The sequence below is a fragment of the Argiope bruennichi genome, chromosome 6 (assembly GCF_947563725.1).
Source record: "Argiope bruennichi chromosome 6, qqArgBrue1.1, whole genome shotgun sequence".
Taxonomy (NCBI): domain Eukaryota; kingdom Metazoa; phylum Arthropoda; class Arachnida; order Araneae; family Araneidae; genus Argiope; species Argiope bruennichi.
Genome location: NC_079156.1, coordinates 77,472,521 through 77,492,283, shown reverse-complemented (window position 1 = coordinate 77,492,283; position 19,763 = coordinate 77,472,521). Strand labels below are relative to the sequence as shown.

Below are 19,763 nucleotides of genomic sequence, written 5' to 3'. Positions count from 1 at the left end.
AAAACATTGTGTAATATACGAGATATAGAACATTGATTGGGTTAAAGAAAAAAATTGTTCACATTTTATTCGTAGATAGTTGCAGTGACGTATATCTTTGGAAACGTCACTCCCATCTGGCAAAGTAGGATGTTGTTTGAAATGTATCGATTTTTTCGATCGGTTTCAAAATAAATTTAATAAGAGAAATGTTATTATGATTTTAAAATGAATGAATATAAGAAAATATTTTCTTAATTATGTAATATTTGTTTTTAAAAAATCTGAAAAAACTATTTGGCTCATTTATTTTTGCCAAGGAATACCAGAAGTCTTTATTGGACAAAAAATTGATCTTCACAGAAAAGTGCCTTAAAGGTGTGATGCAGTTTTGTTTACATTTTGTGAATACATTTTTTTTTTTTTTAATTTTAAACGAACCCTTTTTCTAGTTACTGAAAATTCATAACATTAATCACAAATATCTTCTCCAGTTTTACAGATAACTCCATGAAACTTTTTCTTGTGTTTTTATTCTGATGTAGCGTATATTTTTCTGTTGGACGTTCTGGCCAATCTCCTTTCTCTTTTTTAAGTTATTTTTTGTAACTTCCTTATTTCACTGTTAATGCCACTGTAACCTGTCTCAATAAATTCAGCATAGTCATTTTACTATAAATATGCATTATTTGCATGGTTATATAAAAAGGCGTTTTCAATTTAATGAGATTAAAAAGACTTTCCTGATCACCGTGTGTGTGTGAGTGTGTGTTCCCTTCTACAGAATGATTAACAATCATATAATCATCATGCTCATCTTCAATTTCCATTTCCCTTAAATCCAACAAGCCCTTTCTCTCTTTGTGCGATTTTCTTAACTTTTAAATCGGAGCAGCTGGAAAACGCCAAATTTGGCGAAACCTGGACTAACCTAAGCCCTCCAACTTCCGCAAGGGGAAAAAAAAAAAAAAAAAATCCTAGGAAAAGCCCACCTAAAGTCTATCCAAAAACTGTCATTCAGGAAAAAAGAGGGGTTGGAGCTGGCTAAAAGTTTAAAAGAGGGAGGGAGGATTCCGGAATATCGTGTTTCGCCCTTGCTTCTTCTGTATCCTCCTCCATCCATTTTACTTACATCCCGGTCGGGACGTAAGGTGACAACATTGGATACGGATGAACGACCTTTGTGTCATCTGTCATTCCGCGTTGTTTCCACGAGGACAGACTAATGACATCGAGGGCCATATCATCCCCCCCCTTTTTCGAAAGTGAGTAAATATGAAAATAAAGCGTAAAAATACTTTTCCAGAAGTGAAAAAGTTCGCAGCAAAAAGGATGGGGTTAGTTGGTGCGTTAAATATTTCTACTCACAAAACCATCTATGAACGCATTTTTTTTTTTCAATTACATGAGTGCACATTTATATATTTAAATTAACGAAGAAAACCAAATAACCTGTCCACTAGACCGTTTCCGACAATTTTACTTTCATATCAAAATTTGTGACCTTTAGCTCAAAACGCTCTCACCAATAGTCAACTGCCTTTCTCCACCCTCTGTTTTCAGTAGATGTTTTAAAAACCTTACTTCACTCTACTGTACATTCTCTTTACAGAAAAACCATAAAAGATTTTTCTGACCACAACTACTGCATCGAATTTGCAAATTTTCACTTCAACTCATGATAATTATCAATGATCGCCTCCCCTTACCATCCTGAAGTTTCTCGAGATATCACAAATAAAACTTAAGCAGAATACCCAGGAGTAACCATTGATATGATTTCGCCAATCTGGATATTTAAATAAAAATTCCCCCAGCACCAAACACTGATCTGATTTCGCTATTTTTTATTTCATATTAAAACTAACGATATTGTCGTGTAGAAGAAGTTAGCGTAGATAAAGCGTGTGTTAACTAAAGTCAAAGATAACACTCGCTAATCTCAACTCGAGACTTTATTCAAGGAACTAAACATTACATCTGTTTTTATTCACAACATGAAATGACTCGAATCTTCCAGATTTAGAACGATAAAGAAATTATAAGGACATTCTAGAACAAACGAGAAATAACAGAAAGTAAATAAATAACAAATTAAATTTTAGGCAACTTGCGTGCAGTCAGATACGAACTGTCATTTTCAGTTCATAGTATTCTACCACTGAGTCATTCAGCCCCCGCCAAGTTCGAACAAGTTTCGCTACAATATCATCAATGGTCATCCGTCTCTTAGCTCATTTTCTGAAATGTGAAAAATATTACTCTACTGTGCAGTGTGTATTCTTTTGGGGAAAAACCACGGCATAGTCCATCCTTCTCCAGTCCCAATCACTGTACCGATTTCACCAATTTTTGCTTTGTTGAAAGCTTATGACTTACAGATGCGTCGTTAATGATCACTTGCTCCTTTCTCCTCTCTCATTCCATTTTTAAGAGATATCTTAAAATAAAACCTTTGACAGAGCCTCAACAACAGATCTAATTACGTCAGTTTTAGTAACCAGTTTATTTCAAAACGTTGCATGTATAATGAACCACTCAGAATGCTGTATATTTATTGTGAATTAATAATTTCATTTTGTGTGATAAGATGCAACTCTTCAAAATTGGTTAAGATTGCTAAATTTATACTAATAAAACCGTAAGCAAGCAGCTGGTCGCTGAAGGCTGCTAGTAAGTAGTAAAATTGAAATACCAGTGCACAATTAGCTAATGATAAAAGAATAAAAGCTAAGTCAAGTATATTCATTTCGAATATTTCGATTGGATGAAGCAGAATATTCGTAGAATATTCGTTGAGACAATAATCTTGCACATTATTCAACTCTCAGTCAAATTGAATGTTTTTCAATCTCAAATTATTCGAGAACCTTCATATTAACCTTAAAATATTAAACCTTAATATAAGAATATTTTTTTAAAAAAAATAAAGAATTAATGTTTTATTAGAATACTAAAATAATTCCAAAATAATATTTTTTTATAAAAATTTGCAAAATCATAAAAATATAAAATATTGATAGAAATAATTGTCTAATTGGAATTTTGATCACATTTTTTAATATTTATGAATTTTTATTTCTTGTGGTAATAACTTTGGCTTAATTTGTTTTTTGTTTGTTTGTATGAGAGAGTGAGCAAAAAATCAATAGCAAAAATTCCATCTATACATAAAGAAAAACATTCATTTAATAAAAGCTGTAATAAAAGTGGAAGTGTGTGTGTGTGTATGTTTTCACTTCTGTTAATAGAATATAGTGTATTTTTCAAAACCAACTTTAATACGAATAGAATACATTGCATGTTTGTGTTTTACTTCCTTGCAACACACAAACATGCAATGCAAAAAACAAAACTAAACAAAAAAAAATATGTACATTTTTTGAAATTTTTCTCTTTCTATTAATAAATTTAACTCAACAGCTAATGCAGAAATACTGTCTTAGTATTAACACCTGTTAAATTTCATTTCTCCAGCTCTCCGCGTTTTAGAGTTTTTGTGTTAAAACATGTAAATATAAATAAGAAAAGAAACAATCTACCATTTAATATAATTGATTCAAAGTTCAATATTTGAGACAGTGTGTCAAATTTTATCATATAGTTCTCAGCAATTTTAAAATACTTGTTCATTTATACATAGACAAATTGATAATGACCTACGGTTTTTTTTTATGTCAAAGTAGCATAATAAATTTCGTTGATGCAGTTCATTGCTTTTAAGAGTTATCTTATTTGCACACACATTCAGGCATCCAAATTTTAATAGATAATTAATTTCCAAAATTATTAAAATATTGCACTATCATCGGAAACATACAATTGTTCAAAATTTTGGAACTTTAATATATTTGGAGTGAAAAATGGATTGCAAAATGTTATCTTTAGAAACATAAAAATAGTAAAATATTTTAAAAAGAAACTAGTCTAATCGATCTCTATTTCTACTAAAAAAAAAAAATACTGTGTGTGTGTTGACTCTCTATAGGACAGACCGCATAACTAGAAATACCAAATTTGGAACAGATATATTTTGGGAGAAGGCATGATTTTGTACAGACATACCTAGGTTGCAGAAAAAATGGCGCGGGTAGTGCAAAACTGGAGTGTTTTTCGATTTTTAAAAAATTTTAATTAAAATTTTAATCAAATAAAAAAATTAAATTTCAACTCCTAACTCAGCAATGTGTAGTCTTTTCTCCTTCCGTAACAATGATAAGTCTTTTAATTGTTGAGTCCTCTCTCATTCAATTATCATATTATTTGTTATTATTCTAACAAACCTTCTACTCAATAAAGTATTTATTTATAGCATGAGGAATCTGAGGAGTTTAAAAACCAGACAACTAGAATTAATATAATTTACAGGGTTGTTTTTTTTTAAATTTTGATTTTGCATTTTATTCCATTTTTCATAATAGTATAATTTCCAGATCTTCACAAATGAAAATAAAACACTAAATAATTTCACAATTTAAGATTAAAGTTTATAATTACTCATCATTATAATCAACAGTTCAAATCGAAAACAATTTCATCGGATAATTGATTTTATTTAATGGGAATGAGTTGTATAATATTAAGGTGAAATGAAGACAATTATAATCTAATGTTTAGAGTTGTGTCAAACTTACTACGAAATATATTATGCTATTAATTATATATATGGGCATATTAATAACATATTAATGAAGTATGTTAGTGATGAGCATATTTCTAAAGAATATGCTATTTTCGAGGGCCGGGATATCCTGGTTGGTAGGGCGTTGGATTCTCATCCCTTGGGTTGTGAGTTCGAACCCACCAATCGAAGACTCTCCGTGTGTGGTGGTGGTGACTGGTGCACGTATAAATCCGTCGTGGTCACAAAGTCCTCCATGTCGAGAGTAATATCACTGGGGGTATTGGATCAGAGGTGATCGTTCTCTGGTTCAGGTCTAAATTACGATCTGTCGTTGAATGAATGAAATGCATGAATGAAGTCCTCCTCGTAGAAATGGCTGTGACGCTTGAGTAACTTAGTCGTACTCTTGGCCCTAGATGGCGCTACTGAAAAACAAGAGACGCAAAAATTTCGGCTTAAATTCGCTAACATAGTCAGCGGGCTTGTCAATGACAAGTGCCATCAGAAACAACAATATATGCTGTTTTCTTTGGAAATCTTTCATTGCTTCCAGTCCGCATAGCTTTAACTTCTCATATGCATTAAAATAAAAAAAAGCATTTATTTTGTTTTAAACCTTAACATTTTGAGTTTTCAACAATTATCGATGTTACTTTAGTGTACCCCTCCCCCCCCCCCAGCAGCAGTGCGCAGATTACAAGTTGGGGACATCTGCTCTTGCTGGTTGTATTTGCGAGTTATCATATTCACGGAAATGTATATATCATTCCCGAAATCTTGAAGTTAAATTTCTTTGATAGTTTCAAACCTTTCCTTCTGTAACTTTTACACGATTGAGAGAAAAAAAAAGAAACTTACATATTTAACACAATTTTGCATCTCCGGATAAAACTACCAAGAGCGTAAACCTTTCCTTCCCCATTTTAATTACGTCAGTGCTCTCTCTCAGCGGGGGAACCTCAGATATGAAGATGAGAAGCTTCCGGTATGGTGGGTGATTCTCGCCACTCAGATGGATACAGGAATGATGGGAAGCGGCTATCTCCTACGATGACAGGACATGTTTCCCATGGAAAGGGTTGTTCCGTGGCGGGTTATGGACCTTGGGATTCAACCTTAGCTCCCCCCAATAATGTCGTGGCAGTCCGGTCAATCAGATTTAATTGGTATGGCTTAGTGGTGGGTTGGAGTAACCAAACTGTGGATATGCCAGTGCTCTAAGCCTAGAGTAAGCAGCTTTCTGGTATATGCAGAGAGGATTTAGTCAATTAGGGACGACAAGCATGAAATTAATTTGAGGTATTTTTTTTTACCTAGCAATGTCGAACATTTGATGTCAGCTTAACGCTCCATTGTATTCTGGATGAGTTTGAACCTCTGCGGCCTGGAAGTACGAAGCGAACGTCTCCAATGTCTGAGAGTAAACATTAATGTGAGCAGGATTCCTTTAAAAACAAACCTCCAGCGGTGTATCCGCGATTTCCGCGGTTTGACAATCAGTCCATTTTCTGTTACATCCCGCGTTTTTGCAGTTTAGAGTGTCTATTTTTAAGATTTAAGATTTTTATTATATTATATTATTATCGTGTAACATATAGTATCTGTTAACTTTCTTTGAAAAATATTTGAACTTATTTGCAAATATCGCGTCTAAATAGTGATTTTAAAGAATTACGCAGCCAGAGGGCTAATTAATTTATGACCGCTCTTATATTGACTACTTTCATGATATGTGGTTGTGTTAAAAGACCAGGTAGAATTACTCACTAAGAATTGTTTATGTTGCGACATGTCTTTCATTTGCGTAAATTCTATAAAAATAAAGTAAATTATAAAAATGTTAATAAAAGATATTTTCATTGAAAATATCTACAACAGTTTCTAAAGTCGATCATATTAAAATAAGAGGGAAAAAAATCGTCGATTTAAGTTATCCTAATGAATTATTGTAAATGTTTTGGGAAATATTAGGTTAATAAATAAATGTTAATAAATAAATTAATAAATGTTTTGGGAAAGTTAATATATTCTTCAGAATTTCTGTAAACTAAACTGAATTAGACGAACCGGGAATAAATTTCGTTAAAAATCAAATGTGTGAAATGATAAGATAAGCAATGAAATTTTGTTTGGATGAAAGATGAAGCGGATAGAATAGCTAACTATTTATTTATTGGCTATTTTGACTACTTCTTGAGATTGGATAAATTTATTTCATTTTAAGTCATATAACAACAAAAATATGAGCTTTGAATTATGGAACAGCAAGAAATAAGTTTTGACATTTTTTATATCTTTCATAAAAAAAGGGGGAAAAAAACCTGAAAAGGAAAGCTGTTTGTAGAAAATAAATTCTTCGCTGGAAACAGTGATACAAACTTGTCTTGGTTAATTGGTTCAGTTGGAGAAGTACTCACAGCCAAAAAGGAGAAATTTATTTCTTATTTCGTATAATTTCTGAATAATATTTAACGATTAAGAATTAGTCAAAAAAACTTTTTTCTTGTGGCATAAGCTGATTGAGTTCCAGAAGAGAAATAAAAGGTATGCATTTCATTGAAATTTAAAAAAAAGCATATATTATAATTGAATGCTAATTTTTTTTTTTTTTTTTTTAGTTTTAAAATGTTGCATTCTTATTCTCTTAATCCTCATTTAATTTCAAAGTACTATTGCTGAATTTTTAGAAAAAGGATTTTAAGTTCATTAAATCTAAGTTCGTTACATTTCAGCAATGGAAACTATTGTAATCAGTCATTTTCAGAAATATCTTTTAAAGTTTAATAACATTGGTATACAATTCCACAGCAACTGGATATATCATTGAAAAGACATTTCGAATTTTAAGATGGTGTAAAATTTGTTTTTCATGGCAATAGCTGCAGACAACAGCATTATTATAACCGCCGACTTTTAGCTTCATTTTTTATTAATAAAAACTTATATCATAATTTCGAAAAAATCTATTCCTTACTGTATATTCCTATCCTCCAAAAGTATATTTTCACAAAGTATGATAATATTGATAACAATAAAAAGCAGGGTATTTGTACGTAATGTACAAACGAAAAGACAAACAACAGATACACGTAACATAGTTTTGAAGTTCAGCAGACAACTTAAATTCTGAACAAAAGACAAATTTAATCTTGCCATAAAGACAAATTTAAAATTAACTTCAATTTAATTTTCGATGGAGAGGCATGCTTTTTACACGGGAAGATGCGATGAAACGCGTCGGGATATAAGCCAGAGAAATGTTTGATTTTCCCCTTACTTCTTTTAAGAAAAGATTCTTATACTGATTTCTTTGACACGTGCTGATTTAGGATAGGGAATTTTAGATATTTTTAAAAGGTATGCCGTGGGCATTAGGAATTTTTATTCCTTCGCTCGGAGTGTGGAATTTCAGATTCGGCAGTTTTTAAGAGCATGCATTAGAAATAACAAAATATAAAAAAATGTGGGAATTTGAGCAAGAAATGAGAGAACATTTTAGAATACGATAACAAGATAATTTAAGATTTTTAAAAAAATAGGAAATTTGATATAAATTAAATTAAGAAATATCATTACATAGATACATTTTCTCTTTTAGTTTTATCAGAGATATCTACGCAATGAACATTCTATATGAGCAACTCTTTTATTTTTAAGGTATCATAAGGGCATGTCATAAATTTTTTCATAAAACCGCCTCGAAACTTTTTTATTAAATTTTGTTAAGTTTACACAGGAAGTTTTTGATACATTGAATTTTAACATGAGCTTAAATAATAATAATAAAAAAATGGAACAGTTGTATTTATGAATTTTTTTTGATACAATAGAAAAATATAAAAGAATGTGTATCTCTTCGATTCCATCCATTGTTCGGGGCAAAATAAACTTGCTGACACCGATAACTACCACCAATCACGATATTGCTAAACTCTAGCAATGATGGTTAGAAAGTTCCCTCTAAAATAATAACAAATAATACATTTTAATTGCCCGTCATTACTTTTAATAATGCGATTTCAAGTGCTTTTATCCATACTAATTTACTATATCTGATTGGATAATTACAAGGTAGAGATTAGCAGATGAATTATATAGGGTCAAAAATGTTTTTATATAATTGTTTAAATATAATTTTTATGGGGATGCTATTTAAGAATTTGGCTTGGGAACCATTTTATATAGGTAAGTCTTTGCAATCAGCCGCCCTAAACCACACCAGAATGATCATGATAGAAATTCCAATATTAGCCATTCTTCCAACGTGCTGACTGCTCAGCATGATGAATACGTTTCACACTTTGTCACTGTTGATAAACAATGATATAGAAAAAAAGCATAATTTTTGGAGCAAAGAATTTTTTTTTATTTCGTTATAATAATTAAAATCTTAATTTTACTGTTTGTTCAGCCACATTATATCAAACATTGAAGATATATCGATATTTTTAGATAATCGAAGTTAAGTTTCGGTTCCTGTTTCGAATGCTTATCTTTAATGTCTCTTTGCTAAGAATCAAAATTTTTTAGTATTTTAATTTTGAATTGATAAAAAAAAAAATTTTAATGTGAATTAGAACTTATTTTAAAATTTTGTTTCTGGTTATCGTTATATGTTTCTAATTATTTTATTATATGACAAAATTATTGCTGTGGGAGAGACAAAGTAATTATTGATTTTTTTAAAGTATAAAATTAGACGCCTGAAATTATCAATATGAAATAATATTTTATTTGTTCATGTATAAGATAGGTAATTTAAATATATATGCTTTTTATTATTAAGTTGAAAATAACTGTGGAAGTATTTTACCAAAATTATTATTCGTAAGAAGTAGCAAATTTTAAATGAATACTTTTCGTGACTGTAAATTCTAAACTTGTATGAATGAAAACAGCCCCTATAAATAACAAAGGTAACAGAATTTCTACTTATGGGAAGATGAATCACTTTTTATTATTATAAAATGAACATGCACTTTTTTAAATTAATCCATTAAATATCAAAATGTATATTTATCGATCTCATATATATATATATATATATATATATATATATATATATATATATATATATATATATATATATATATATATATATATATATATATATATATATATATATATATAATACATAGGGGGGAAAAAAAGACGATAGAGACATAGTGATGGATTGGTCAGCTTGCCATATTAAGGCAACATGGTTCTCTGCATATGTGTATGCGAGAGAAGCAAGAAATGCTCAATCAAGTTTCCTAAGCATAATGGCATGTAATTTTATGTTACAAATACTTACTTTTGTGCAAGGCTAAGATTTAAATGTTAAAATTCTCTCATATCTTGCTTTTTCTATTCTCATGAATATTAAAGTCATGTAGCTGGTCAATTACTTATTGACTTTTTCATGTATGAAATATGCAAAGAAAGTATTGAAATAAACAAGGCATACAGTCTTGTGATTTTCATAGGTTTCTGTATTTCAAACTTCTCAAAATCTGAAATATTTTATTTTGCCAGGATATCTACCTTTGAACATCATAACTTAAAACGCTTTTGAGTTACACAGAATGTTATGCTATCTTTATACCAGTAGATTTTTTATATCAAATTTTGAATGAAATCCATTTGAAGAAAATTTGTTCATTTGCTTGAATATAACTGAAACAATAAATTTGTAACCTAAAGAGATAGATGGATAAAATTTTGGCTTTTTGGCACACAATGTTGTTGCAATCTATGCTTCAAAATTCTTTATTGAGAAAATTGTTAACATCAATTTAAGCATAAAAATATAATTAAAATTAAACACAGTCAGTAATCTTGGTGAGCCATGTGACTGGCATAGGCAACTGATTTATTAATAAAAATTTAATTATATAATTATCATAAAACTTTTCCTTTTCTATAATATATTGGTATATTTATGCAAAATTCTAAGTATTTATATTATAAAAAAAAAAACTTCAGTTATCACGTCAGATAAATTATTGCAGGTTTTATGCAAAAATGTAAATACAGATTCAATATTAGTTCTTGATAGAATGCCAACACATACACAAATAAATGAAATTTTTTAAAGGTAATTATAATAGTTTTTATTTAATCAGTACTATTATATAAAATACTATTAATTATTAATAGCATTTTAATTATACTACTAAAATTCTCTTTTCATGTGCATTATTTCTGATTAAAATATGACTGCTATTTTCACCAAATAACTTTCAAATTTCAAGTCCTCTTTGAAAAATTACATGCAGTATCAAAAAATATTTTTAAAATTCAGAATGCTGATTTTTTTATGAATTATTAATGTTTTTTAAAGAAAGATTCAGAATTTAAATTAGTACCATGAGTAGCATCTCATGGAGGAATAAATAAAATGGCTAGAATAAATGTAATATTTTTATTCAACTGGAATGATAACAGTAATGATTATTGATCTTTACCATATCTGGAAACTCATTATTAACTAATAAAAAATAAACCATTTCAATAATTGTCACTAAATCTTTATTTGATTTATAGTATTTTTGGTCAAAATTAGATGAAAATCTTTAAATTTATGTATCATACAAACTATTCACTTTTATTTATCCTTATAACAAAAAATCGGTCGATTTAATGCATACTATTTAATGGTGAGGAATGTTGTTTTGTTGTTAAAGGGTTACATAATTTCATTTTCAATTCATATATAATGATAAACTGTATTAACATTTACTATAATATTGGTATCATGCCCATTATTTAGTATCTATTATATTATTTTTGAACATATTATTCATTTCAACTCCTGTATATACTCTTTAAAATTATCTGTTTGCTATAAAAATTGAATAATGGTAATGCTGATGTGAGTGGACACCTTTGCTTTGTTTTCTGTCAGTCATTTTCAAAGCCACTCTGTTTACAGCAAAGGACTTAAATAAAAGTTGACCAGCCACCATTTACTTTAAATGCTTGTATAATGCTAAATAATGTTCATGTGAACAACAAAATTGTGAGTGTTATATTCTTTAAATAATTAGTATTAAAGGGCTTACAAGTTTTTATTATCTAATTGCCAATCAGAATTATTTCATACTTTACATTCTTTCTATATTTTTATTAGTATAATTCATTTGAAATTTCTATAGTAAACTTAATTTTCTCATGAAATATTCCCTAGAATATAACTGTTGTCAATCATTATTTATGAATGCAGTTTAATTATACTATTACATTGTTGCTTAAAATTGAATAAATATCTAGCTAGTAGTTATTTTAGAATTATATCCAATTCTATTTGATAAAAATTAATATATTAATGGATTCATTGTAATTAATTTTTGCAATATAGTAAATAAACTTGTTTTAAAACTGAATTTCTTGTTTATTTTAATAGTTTTAATAACTTGTGACGATGTCTCGTTTTGCTGAAGAAGTAATTCTTGGTGTTGATAGTAAGTATTACTTACTTATACACGTATACTAATATTTTATTGTTTTGGAATATTATTGTTTGTATCATATTACTGTTGTTTGTATTGTACTCTTTATGAATTGTATTTTATTGTTTGTATCTTGCATTAATATGTTTTGTTATATTTTATTTATTGCTTTGCATTTTTCCCTGAATGAAAAGGGGGGCTAGAATGTAAGAAGTGGAGATAAGAAGCTGGCTTTCAGTGTAGTGGTTAGTTCTTGCTTCCGTAGAGGGTGTAGTTTTGGTGTTGGGTAGAGTTACAACCTGCTGCTGATGAAATTTACCTCCTATGGAAAAGTTTGTACTGGGGCTGGTGATGACTATTAGATTCAACTATGGTTCCCGATTCATTCTTGTTGAGCAGATTGTTTGAATAAATCTTAATGCCTTCAAGCTAGGCAGATGTAATTCTAAAATAATTATATTTTGATAATTCATAAATTTGTGAAGTTGATTTAAAAAATTCCACTTTATAATTACAAAGTTTTATTTTGATGAAGTACTCATTCATGGATGTGAATTCTGTTGCTTATCATTGATATTATATATATTTTATTTGTGTTATAATATATTTGGGAATGAAATATAAATTAGGTGGCAAACCTTTATCTCATCAATGAATGCATCATTCAAATTCAGCAAAAAATTCAGTACAAATATTCAGCTGAATTGTTTATATATTTATTAGTGCTTCATGTCATTCTCTCTCTCTCTGAAATAATATGATAAGAAGAGGTCTAATTGTTTTAAATGTCTGTCCTTTAACTTTCTCATATGCTTTAGGCATCACATGCATAGCATATCTTACATAATTTATTTAATTCCAAGATAAATTTTCCTTTTTTTGCCTTTTTTTTATTAAGTCTCTCTTCCATTGCTTTTTAAAATCCTGTATGTAACTGTATCCCATATGTAATGTGTTATAATCCTGTATATAACACATTACATATGGGTCACAAGATTTCTTATTTTTAGCAGGATGAGCTTTGTGGCCAGGTCACGAGGTATCTCGTTTTCATGGGTTTTTTTTTGGCTGAATTGATGTATAATTAAACATAGGAAAATATTTTTGTTACATTACCAGGGTAAAGAAGCCTTATGCATTCTTATGACAAATGATTAGCAAAATAACTGAATGTCAACATTCCAAGCATATGGAAACAATCAGTCAGTATAGGCAGTATGTTGGTAGATTTGTGCCAATCATGTACTGTATCTTATAAAGTGTTTTATTATTGTACATTTTGTTATTTCAAAATTCGTGTTTTAATTTGTAAGGAAACAGCTTTTTAAACTCTAAAAAATCTTATATAATAAATAGATGAATAAAGTATATAGTAATATTTAAAAATACTTTATGTAAATATAATACCAAATGCAAATTAAAAATGTGCATATATCTATCCTATTGCTTGGCAAGCATCTTCTAGAGCGTTCAAGAATGTGCAGACTAAACAATGTGCCGTCAGAGCGTCGTAAGCAATGTGTTATGGTTGAAAGAACTCTCAGTTCCTATTTCAGATGATGCATGTAATGAACACATGCATATTTTCACTCTAGAGTGTTCTATGAACTTTCCATCTCAGTACATCAAGAAAATGTCAGTTTAGCAATTCTGAAAATTTTGTCACAAATTTGTAATCATATTTTATTTTAGAAGTATGCCATTATACTGCATTTGGTCTATTTATAGAAAATGCTTCTTTCTCTTTTTTAAATTTCAAAGCTTCTTAATTTTTTTTAGATATACCATATATTTTCGCATACAAACCAAGAATTTTTGGTGCTTTTTTTTAAAGCTGTACTATTTGGGTTGTCTTGGATACAAATCCATTAATCCTTCAAAAATACTTTAAAGTATATTTTCAATAGCTGGTTGTAAATGATAATTTGCTAAATATTGCCAAATGCAGCACTTTTTCTACTACAGTTTATATTTCTTAAGAAAAAATATTTACATTAACTGTTTATTTTATTTTCAAAATTTTTTATTATTAATTTGTTGCGCTGGACAGCGGATTTATGAAGAAATGCTGAAGAACCGTGGTGTTAGAATTTCCTGCAAATGTGACTACCTATAGTTTAAAATTTGTATAGAACAATACCTGTATCGAATTTTAAATTCTATTAGAATTTCTCTTCCTGCTTTTTTCAAACACAAAATGAAATAGTATTGGAAATAAGACTAGCACAGATACATGCAGAAAACAGCAAATGAATGGGCGAAAAGATGCTAGCTTCAAATACAGTTACAAAAGTTAAAACTATTCTCATTGGTGTTGTCAGTTTACTTTATAGTTATTTAGTTAAAGAACATTCCATTTGTTTTACTTGGGGTAATATTTTTACCTTTGTGGCAACCAGTTTGAGTTACGCGTTTTTTTTTTTTTTTTTTTTTTTTTTGGCTATGTGTTGATTGAAGCTGTATTAAATTTTTGAAGGAAAGATTATGAAATACATGATTATTATATCGTAAGTATAAAGTACTCCATTATTGTATGAGATTTTATTTTGCCATTTATTTTTAAAAATTATTCCTGTCATACTTGTATGGAGGACAATAAATATTTCTTTGCAATTTTTTAATACTTTTTCTTTCATAATGTATGTTGGTATTTAATATTATATATGGATGGATGACTTCACAATAGTCTGAAGATCTGATAAGCAAGAGGGTTTAATTCCTTGAGCACTTGTCTGAGGAAACTTTATGCAGATAAGAAATTCATGTGATTATATCATTTTTTTAAAAAACTGAATGTTTTTAGGAAGAGAGAAATTATTCAATACCATAGGCACTATTTATATTTGCTAAACTATTAATAAAGACTGGGAAGAAAAATTCATGTTTTGTTCTGGTCATAACTGGGTTTCTTGTTTTCCTGTACTATTTTTTGATATTCTTAAAAAAATGACTAATCTGCACTGAAATTTTGTCTCAAATCTTTTGCATTGATTTATAATGGATAGTTGTGTATACATTTACATTTATAAAGTTTATTAAAATTGTTTAATATTATATTTATTCATTAGTTTTTATTTTAACTTTGGCCTGAATCGTTTTCACAGCTGAGGTTCCATGTGAATTTTGTGATGTACTCTTTCCTTTTGAACTTTTGATGGAGCATCAGGTAAGTAGAAATTAAAAGTAAAAATTATTTATATAGTTTTTATTGTTATACTCATAAATTGGTTTGAATTTTTAAAAAGAATGATGTTTATAAAATTATAGTTAAAAATTAAATTTTGTATGTATATAAATAAGTATATATCTAAGTTACACCTTGATATGATTTAAACTGAAACTGTTCTGTTTTATCCTTTATTCTGACATGAATATTTTTACTATAGAAATTAATTTGAAATTAATAAATTTAAAATGTTCTAAGGACATTCATATTGCAAATACTATGTTGTTTTACAGAATTTCAAATTAATGTTCTGTTATTTATCTAAGAATCCCTGTTTTAAAAATAGTTTGAACCAATGAAGTGATTAATTATTATGAATGAATATTTGTTGCTTAGCTTTATTATTTTAAACTTATTATAATATTACATTGGAGGTAACATACTACATTAATATTAATAACTTTTTTTTACATTTTCTTTAAAAGTAAGTTTTCTTAAATCCTTTGTATTGTAATTTCTTTCTTATATTTAGTCCTCTTCATATGATAAACAAATTATTTCAAACCGTACTAATTTTAATTGCTTGTTCCTTTCATGATATCTGAATCATTTTGATTCTAATGTATTTTTTAAAGTTAGCAGCAGTAAAAATAATGTTGTAAACAATTTATTTTACTGAGAAAGAATCTGTATAATTGTAAATTGAAGGGTTTTTTATTTCACTTCCTGACAGTTTTACTGTACTAAACAAACCAATTTTGATAATGAAGTTGCACCGATTGCTCCTATTGCAACTGTTTCTGCAAAAGCCTCTGAGCCTCGAAAAGCTGTAGAAGTTAAGCAGAAATCTCCTGATTTACCAAAACCTTCAATATCCAGTCCTGTTTCAAAAGAAACTACTGTAGCCTCTGCAGGAAAGCAAGTAATGAAATTATTCATTTAGCCTGGGTTAATTTTGTTGGTTGATATATGATTATTTATTGAAGTTTTGTATAGTACGTTAAAATAGCTATTAAATAATTTCTCTATGTATGATTTTGTAACATAGATCTAGAAATAAAATTTTATGGAATTAAATGGCTTTTATGCTGAATTAAATAAATACATATTATTATGAACATTTGTTAAAAATATATCTGTTCTTTTTTAATAGGACTGTTAAACTGTGTGTAATAAAACACCATTTATTTCATATTTGTCAACTTGAGTTGTGACTAATTCAAAATCATTTGATAATTATTTTTATTCCCTTAAATATTATCTGTTTTGTAAATCAGATTATGATGGCTACAAGTAACAGCAGTTGCTAAGGGCTAAAATAGGTAATTTTATAAAAATTGTTAAATGCACATAAAAATACCTAGGGGGTGCATAATATATGCAGTGTTGCTTAGGTTCTTTGTTATATTTGTCATTGATGGGTATATTTTTTATTCAATTAAATAAAAAAAAGTTATCTAAAATTTTTATGCTCTTATATTCAATCAGTTTCTATGTAGTTATTTTATTTTATGGATAATTTTAAAAAAAGAAAAAGAATCTGATATAGGAATGAATTATGATAGTATAACATGGGATTTGATTTCAATAAGCAATTAAAATCAGCCAGAATATTCAGTGAAAGAAAAAGTAAAAAAAAAAAAAAAAAAACCATTTACCTTTTATAAATCAATTTTCTTGTTCAACAGTTTTGATGTTTTAAGCTTTAAAATTTTCATTAATGCTGCAATGTTATTTAATTCTTAAATCTAAAAATTGTTTATGAGTAAATTAATTTTTATCATATTATATGAAATGAAATCAGAAATTTATATTTGAACTGTCATATTTAATGGATAATAATTTATTATTAAAAATAAAAGTAATTTTAGCTCCTTTTTTCAAAATGGTTATATGGTTTCTCATTTGTTATCTTTTACCTTTATAGTATTTTTGCATAATGATTATGTAATGTTTTTTGCTAAACCTTACAGAAATATATCTTTTGATGTAGACTAAAGATAACAAAACTGTCTTTGATGAATTGCTGAAAGATGATGATGATGATGATGAAACTCCATTAATTTTTGAAGACAATTCACAGGTAATATTCCTTACATATATACAAAATCTTCACAAACATATTGTATTAAAAATTTTATTATGTATTTACATGCTTCTGTTTTATTGATTTGGAGATCATTATTGTTCAGGCTCACTCTTAAAAAATTGTACCTAAAATTGTGTAAGATTCCCCCCCCCTCAAAAAAAATTGACCAATTTGAATTGCTTTTACGATAGAATTGTACATTATATTCCTTGTTTATTGAATGCATATTTTTATAATTTGTAAACAGTTTTAAAGCAAATCTATCATTTCTAATAGATAAAATGGAAAAGAATATTATATATTTATTCTTTGTTGTTAATTCTTGTTCAATGTTGGCAAAGATAGCAGATTAATATAAGTGATATCTTTTTGTCAGCTGTTATTTTTATGGAAAGAAAAGTATGAACAAAATAGTTTTCCTTTAATGTACTTCATTCTTCTCTCTAGTTAAAAGTTCAGGTACTATATGACTATTTTCTGTGCTGGATGGGAAAATTGCACTTTTACCAACAACCAGTAATGAGTTTATACCTGGAACTCTTATTTTAGAAGGAGTACTGGTTCAAAATTTTGTATATTGAGGACACACATATACAAAATTTAGCATATTGAGGACACACATACACAAAATTTTGCATATTGAGGACACACGTACATAAAATTTCAAATTTTTTTCAGTTGAAATAGAAAATAATTTTTCTTACTTATTTTTTTAAAACTTATTTTAAGGGTAAGTATAGTGTTCAGTTTTCTCATTTTTTATCATATGCTGCTTCCATTCTTGCCAAGATGTTGTATCCATAAACTCATAAGTCATAAAACATTTGTTGAATACCATGAAAAGGATAGGATTCAATCACACATGTACTGTATGGTAAAACAAGCTGAATTTACTTTATGTGCTGCTGATATAATCAGAAATAATAAGGCCTGTGCTCTATAGCAAGGTTATTCTTTTGTTATAAATATAATTTTTTATGTTGTAATAGCATTTTAAGATCATATTCTAAATCTCTAATCTTGTGATTGTAATATAAAAATTACAATGTGTAAAAAAAGTATAGTTTTTATTTTTTTTCTCAATATGCTTGTGTGTTTTCTAAAATTAAAGTGCATAGATAAAAAAATAATTAAAACTGTTTTTTCTAAATTACAATATCAGATGTTTAATTATTTAACTACTTTGGAGATCATAAATGTGTATGTACTTGAAATAATTTATTATTATTTTTATAATTGTATTGTATCCATTGTAAATCAATATAGGAAAGTGGAATTAAATTAATGTCATATGGATCAAGTGTTGTGAAAAGAACTGAGGAAGAAAAGCCAAGCTTCAGACCCCCACCAATGCCATTTTTTGATGACCAAACTGAAGCCAAGGATACATCTGTTATATCTGATGATGATGATGCTGGAGAATCTTTAGAAGATTTCTGGAGGAGAGCTGAAATCAAAAATACACAAAGGCTTAGAAAACTAAAATTATAATTTCATATTCTTCTGTTTAATTTTGTAATAAAGTCGGAGAATTTGTTGTTATCTAATGTTAAATTTTGTTTGGAATTTTATTTCAATAAAAGATATTGTGAATTTTTACTGTAAATAATTGTAGTGAAATCTTTAATTTTGCAAAATATTTTATTATTATTATCATTTATCATTATTTATTATGATTCCCCATTTTGATAAATAAAATATAGATTCATTTACTTTTGTTGTTTATTCTTATTAAAGCCAAATAGCTAATTTCTAAACTTTTAAAACCGAAATAATTTTTTATATTGAAAGCATATAGTTCCATTTAGAAAAAAATTTCAAGTGACATAAAGAATTGTACTTCACATTGTAGTCATTAAAAATTAATGTCTAAATTTTTTACACAGATCTTAGTTCTATTAACAAAATATTCTTGACACATGTGTCAACCATCTGTTCCCTTGAAACTCCAGAGTCTATGATTGATTACAAGATATTGCACAATATTTCTACAATGTTGTTAGATATTCTGAATTATAGCCGATATTGTGAAGATGACATTATAATGTTTTGGGGCAATTTGTATTACTAAGGTGGGTGATTTAAATTGAAGCGGCCATTGAAATAGTTCAAAATTTTCTAAATTGCGAATATTCTGGTCATCATAACTCGTTAAAGGTTAACAATGTTTGGTGTTATTCATAGGCAAGACGTACACAAGGAACGGAAGAAACTTCGATAACAAACGAACAGAGAATAGCGAAAGTGAAAACGCTAATAATTAATTTTTAGAATGTTAGCACTTCACACTTTACATCTTCTAACAGGTATGGAATTTTCTGGAAGAATCTACGATTTCGGATTCTAATAGAGATATTGCCATAATTCATATAATTTCAAAGCCCCTCCCCCCCTTTTTTTTCTTTTCTTTCTTTGTCTCCAAAGGTAGGGGGTCATTGATCTGGTGTACATCAAAAATATCTGCAAACTTCT

At 28.2% G+C, this 19,763-nt stretch overlaps 1 protein-coding gene across 1 annotated transcript; it reads left to right on the top strand.

Moving 5' to 3' along the window:
- The first annotated feature begins 9,087 nt into the window (after positions 1 to 9,087).
- On the top strand, positions 9,088 to 18,987 carry LOC129972100 (uncharacterized). Its single transcript, XM_056086083.1, has 6 exons — positions 9,088 to 9,269; positions 11,991 to 12,048; positions 15,141 to 15,202; positions 15,936 to 16,124; positions 17,196 to 17,285; positions 18,558 to 18,987. The coding sequence occupies exons 2-6, from the start codon at positions 12,009 to 12,011 to the stop codon at positions 18,780 to 18,782; spliced, it is 606 nt and encodes a 201-aa protein (XP_055942058.1). The 5' UTR covers positions 9,088 to 9,269; positions 11,991 to 12,008; the 3' UTR covers positions 18,783 to 18,987.
- The last annotated feature ends 776 nt before the right edge of the window (positions 18,988 to 19,763 follow it).

Coding starts and splice junctions, on each gene's coding strand:
- LOC129972100 (XM_056086083.1), top strand. CDS start 12,009: ATGTCTCGTTTTGCTGAAGAAGTAATTCTTGGTGTTGATA. Junction 12,049..15,140: donor AGTAATTCTTGGTGTTGATA/GTAAGTATTACT, acceptor TCGTTTTCACAG/CTGAGGTTCCATGTGAATTT. Junction 17,286..18,557: donor TTTTTGAAGACAATTCACAG/GTAATATTCCTT, acceptor AAATCAATATAG/GAAAGTGGAATTAAATTAAT.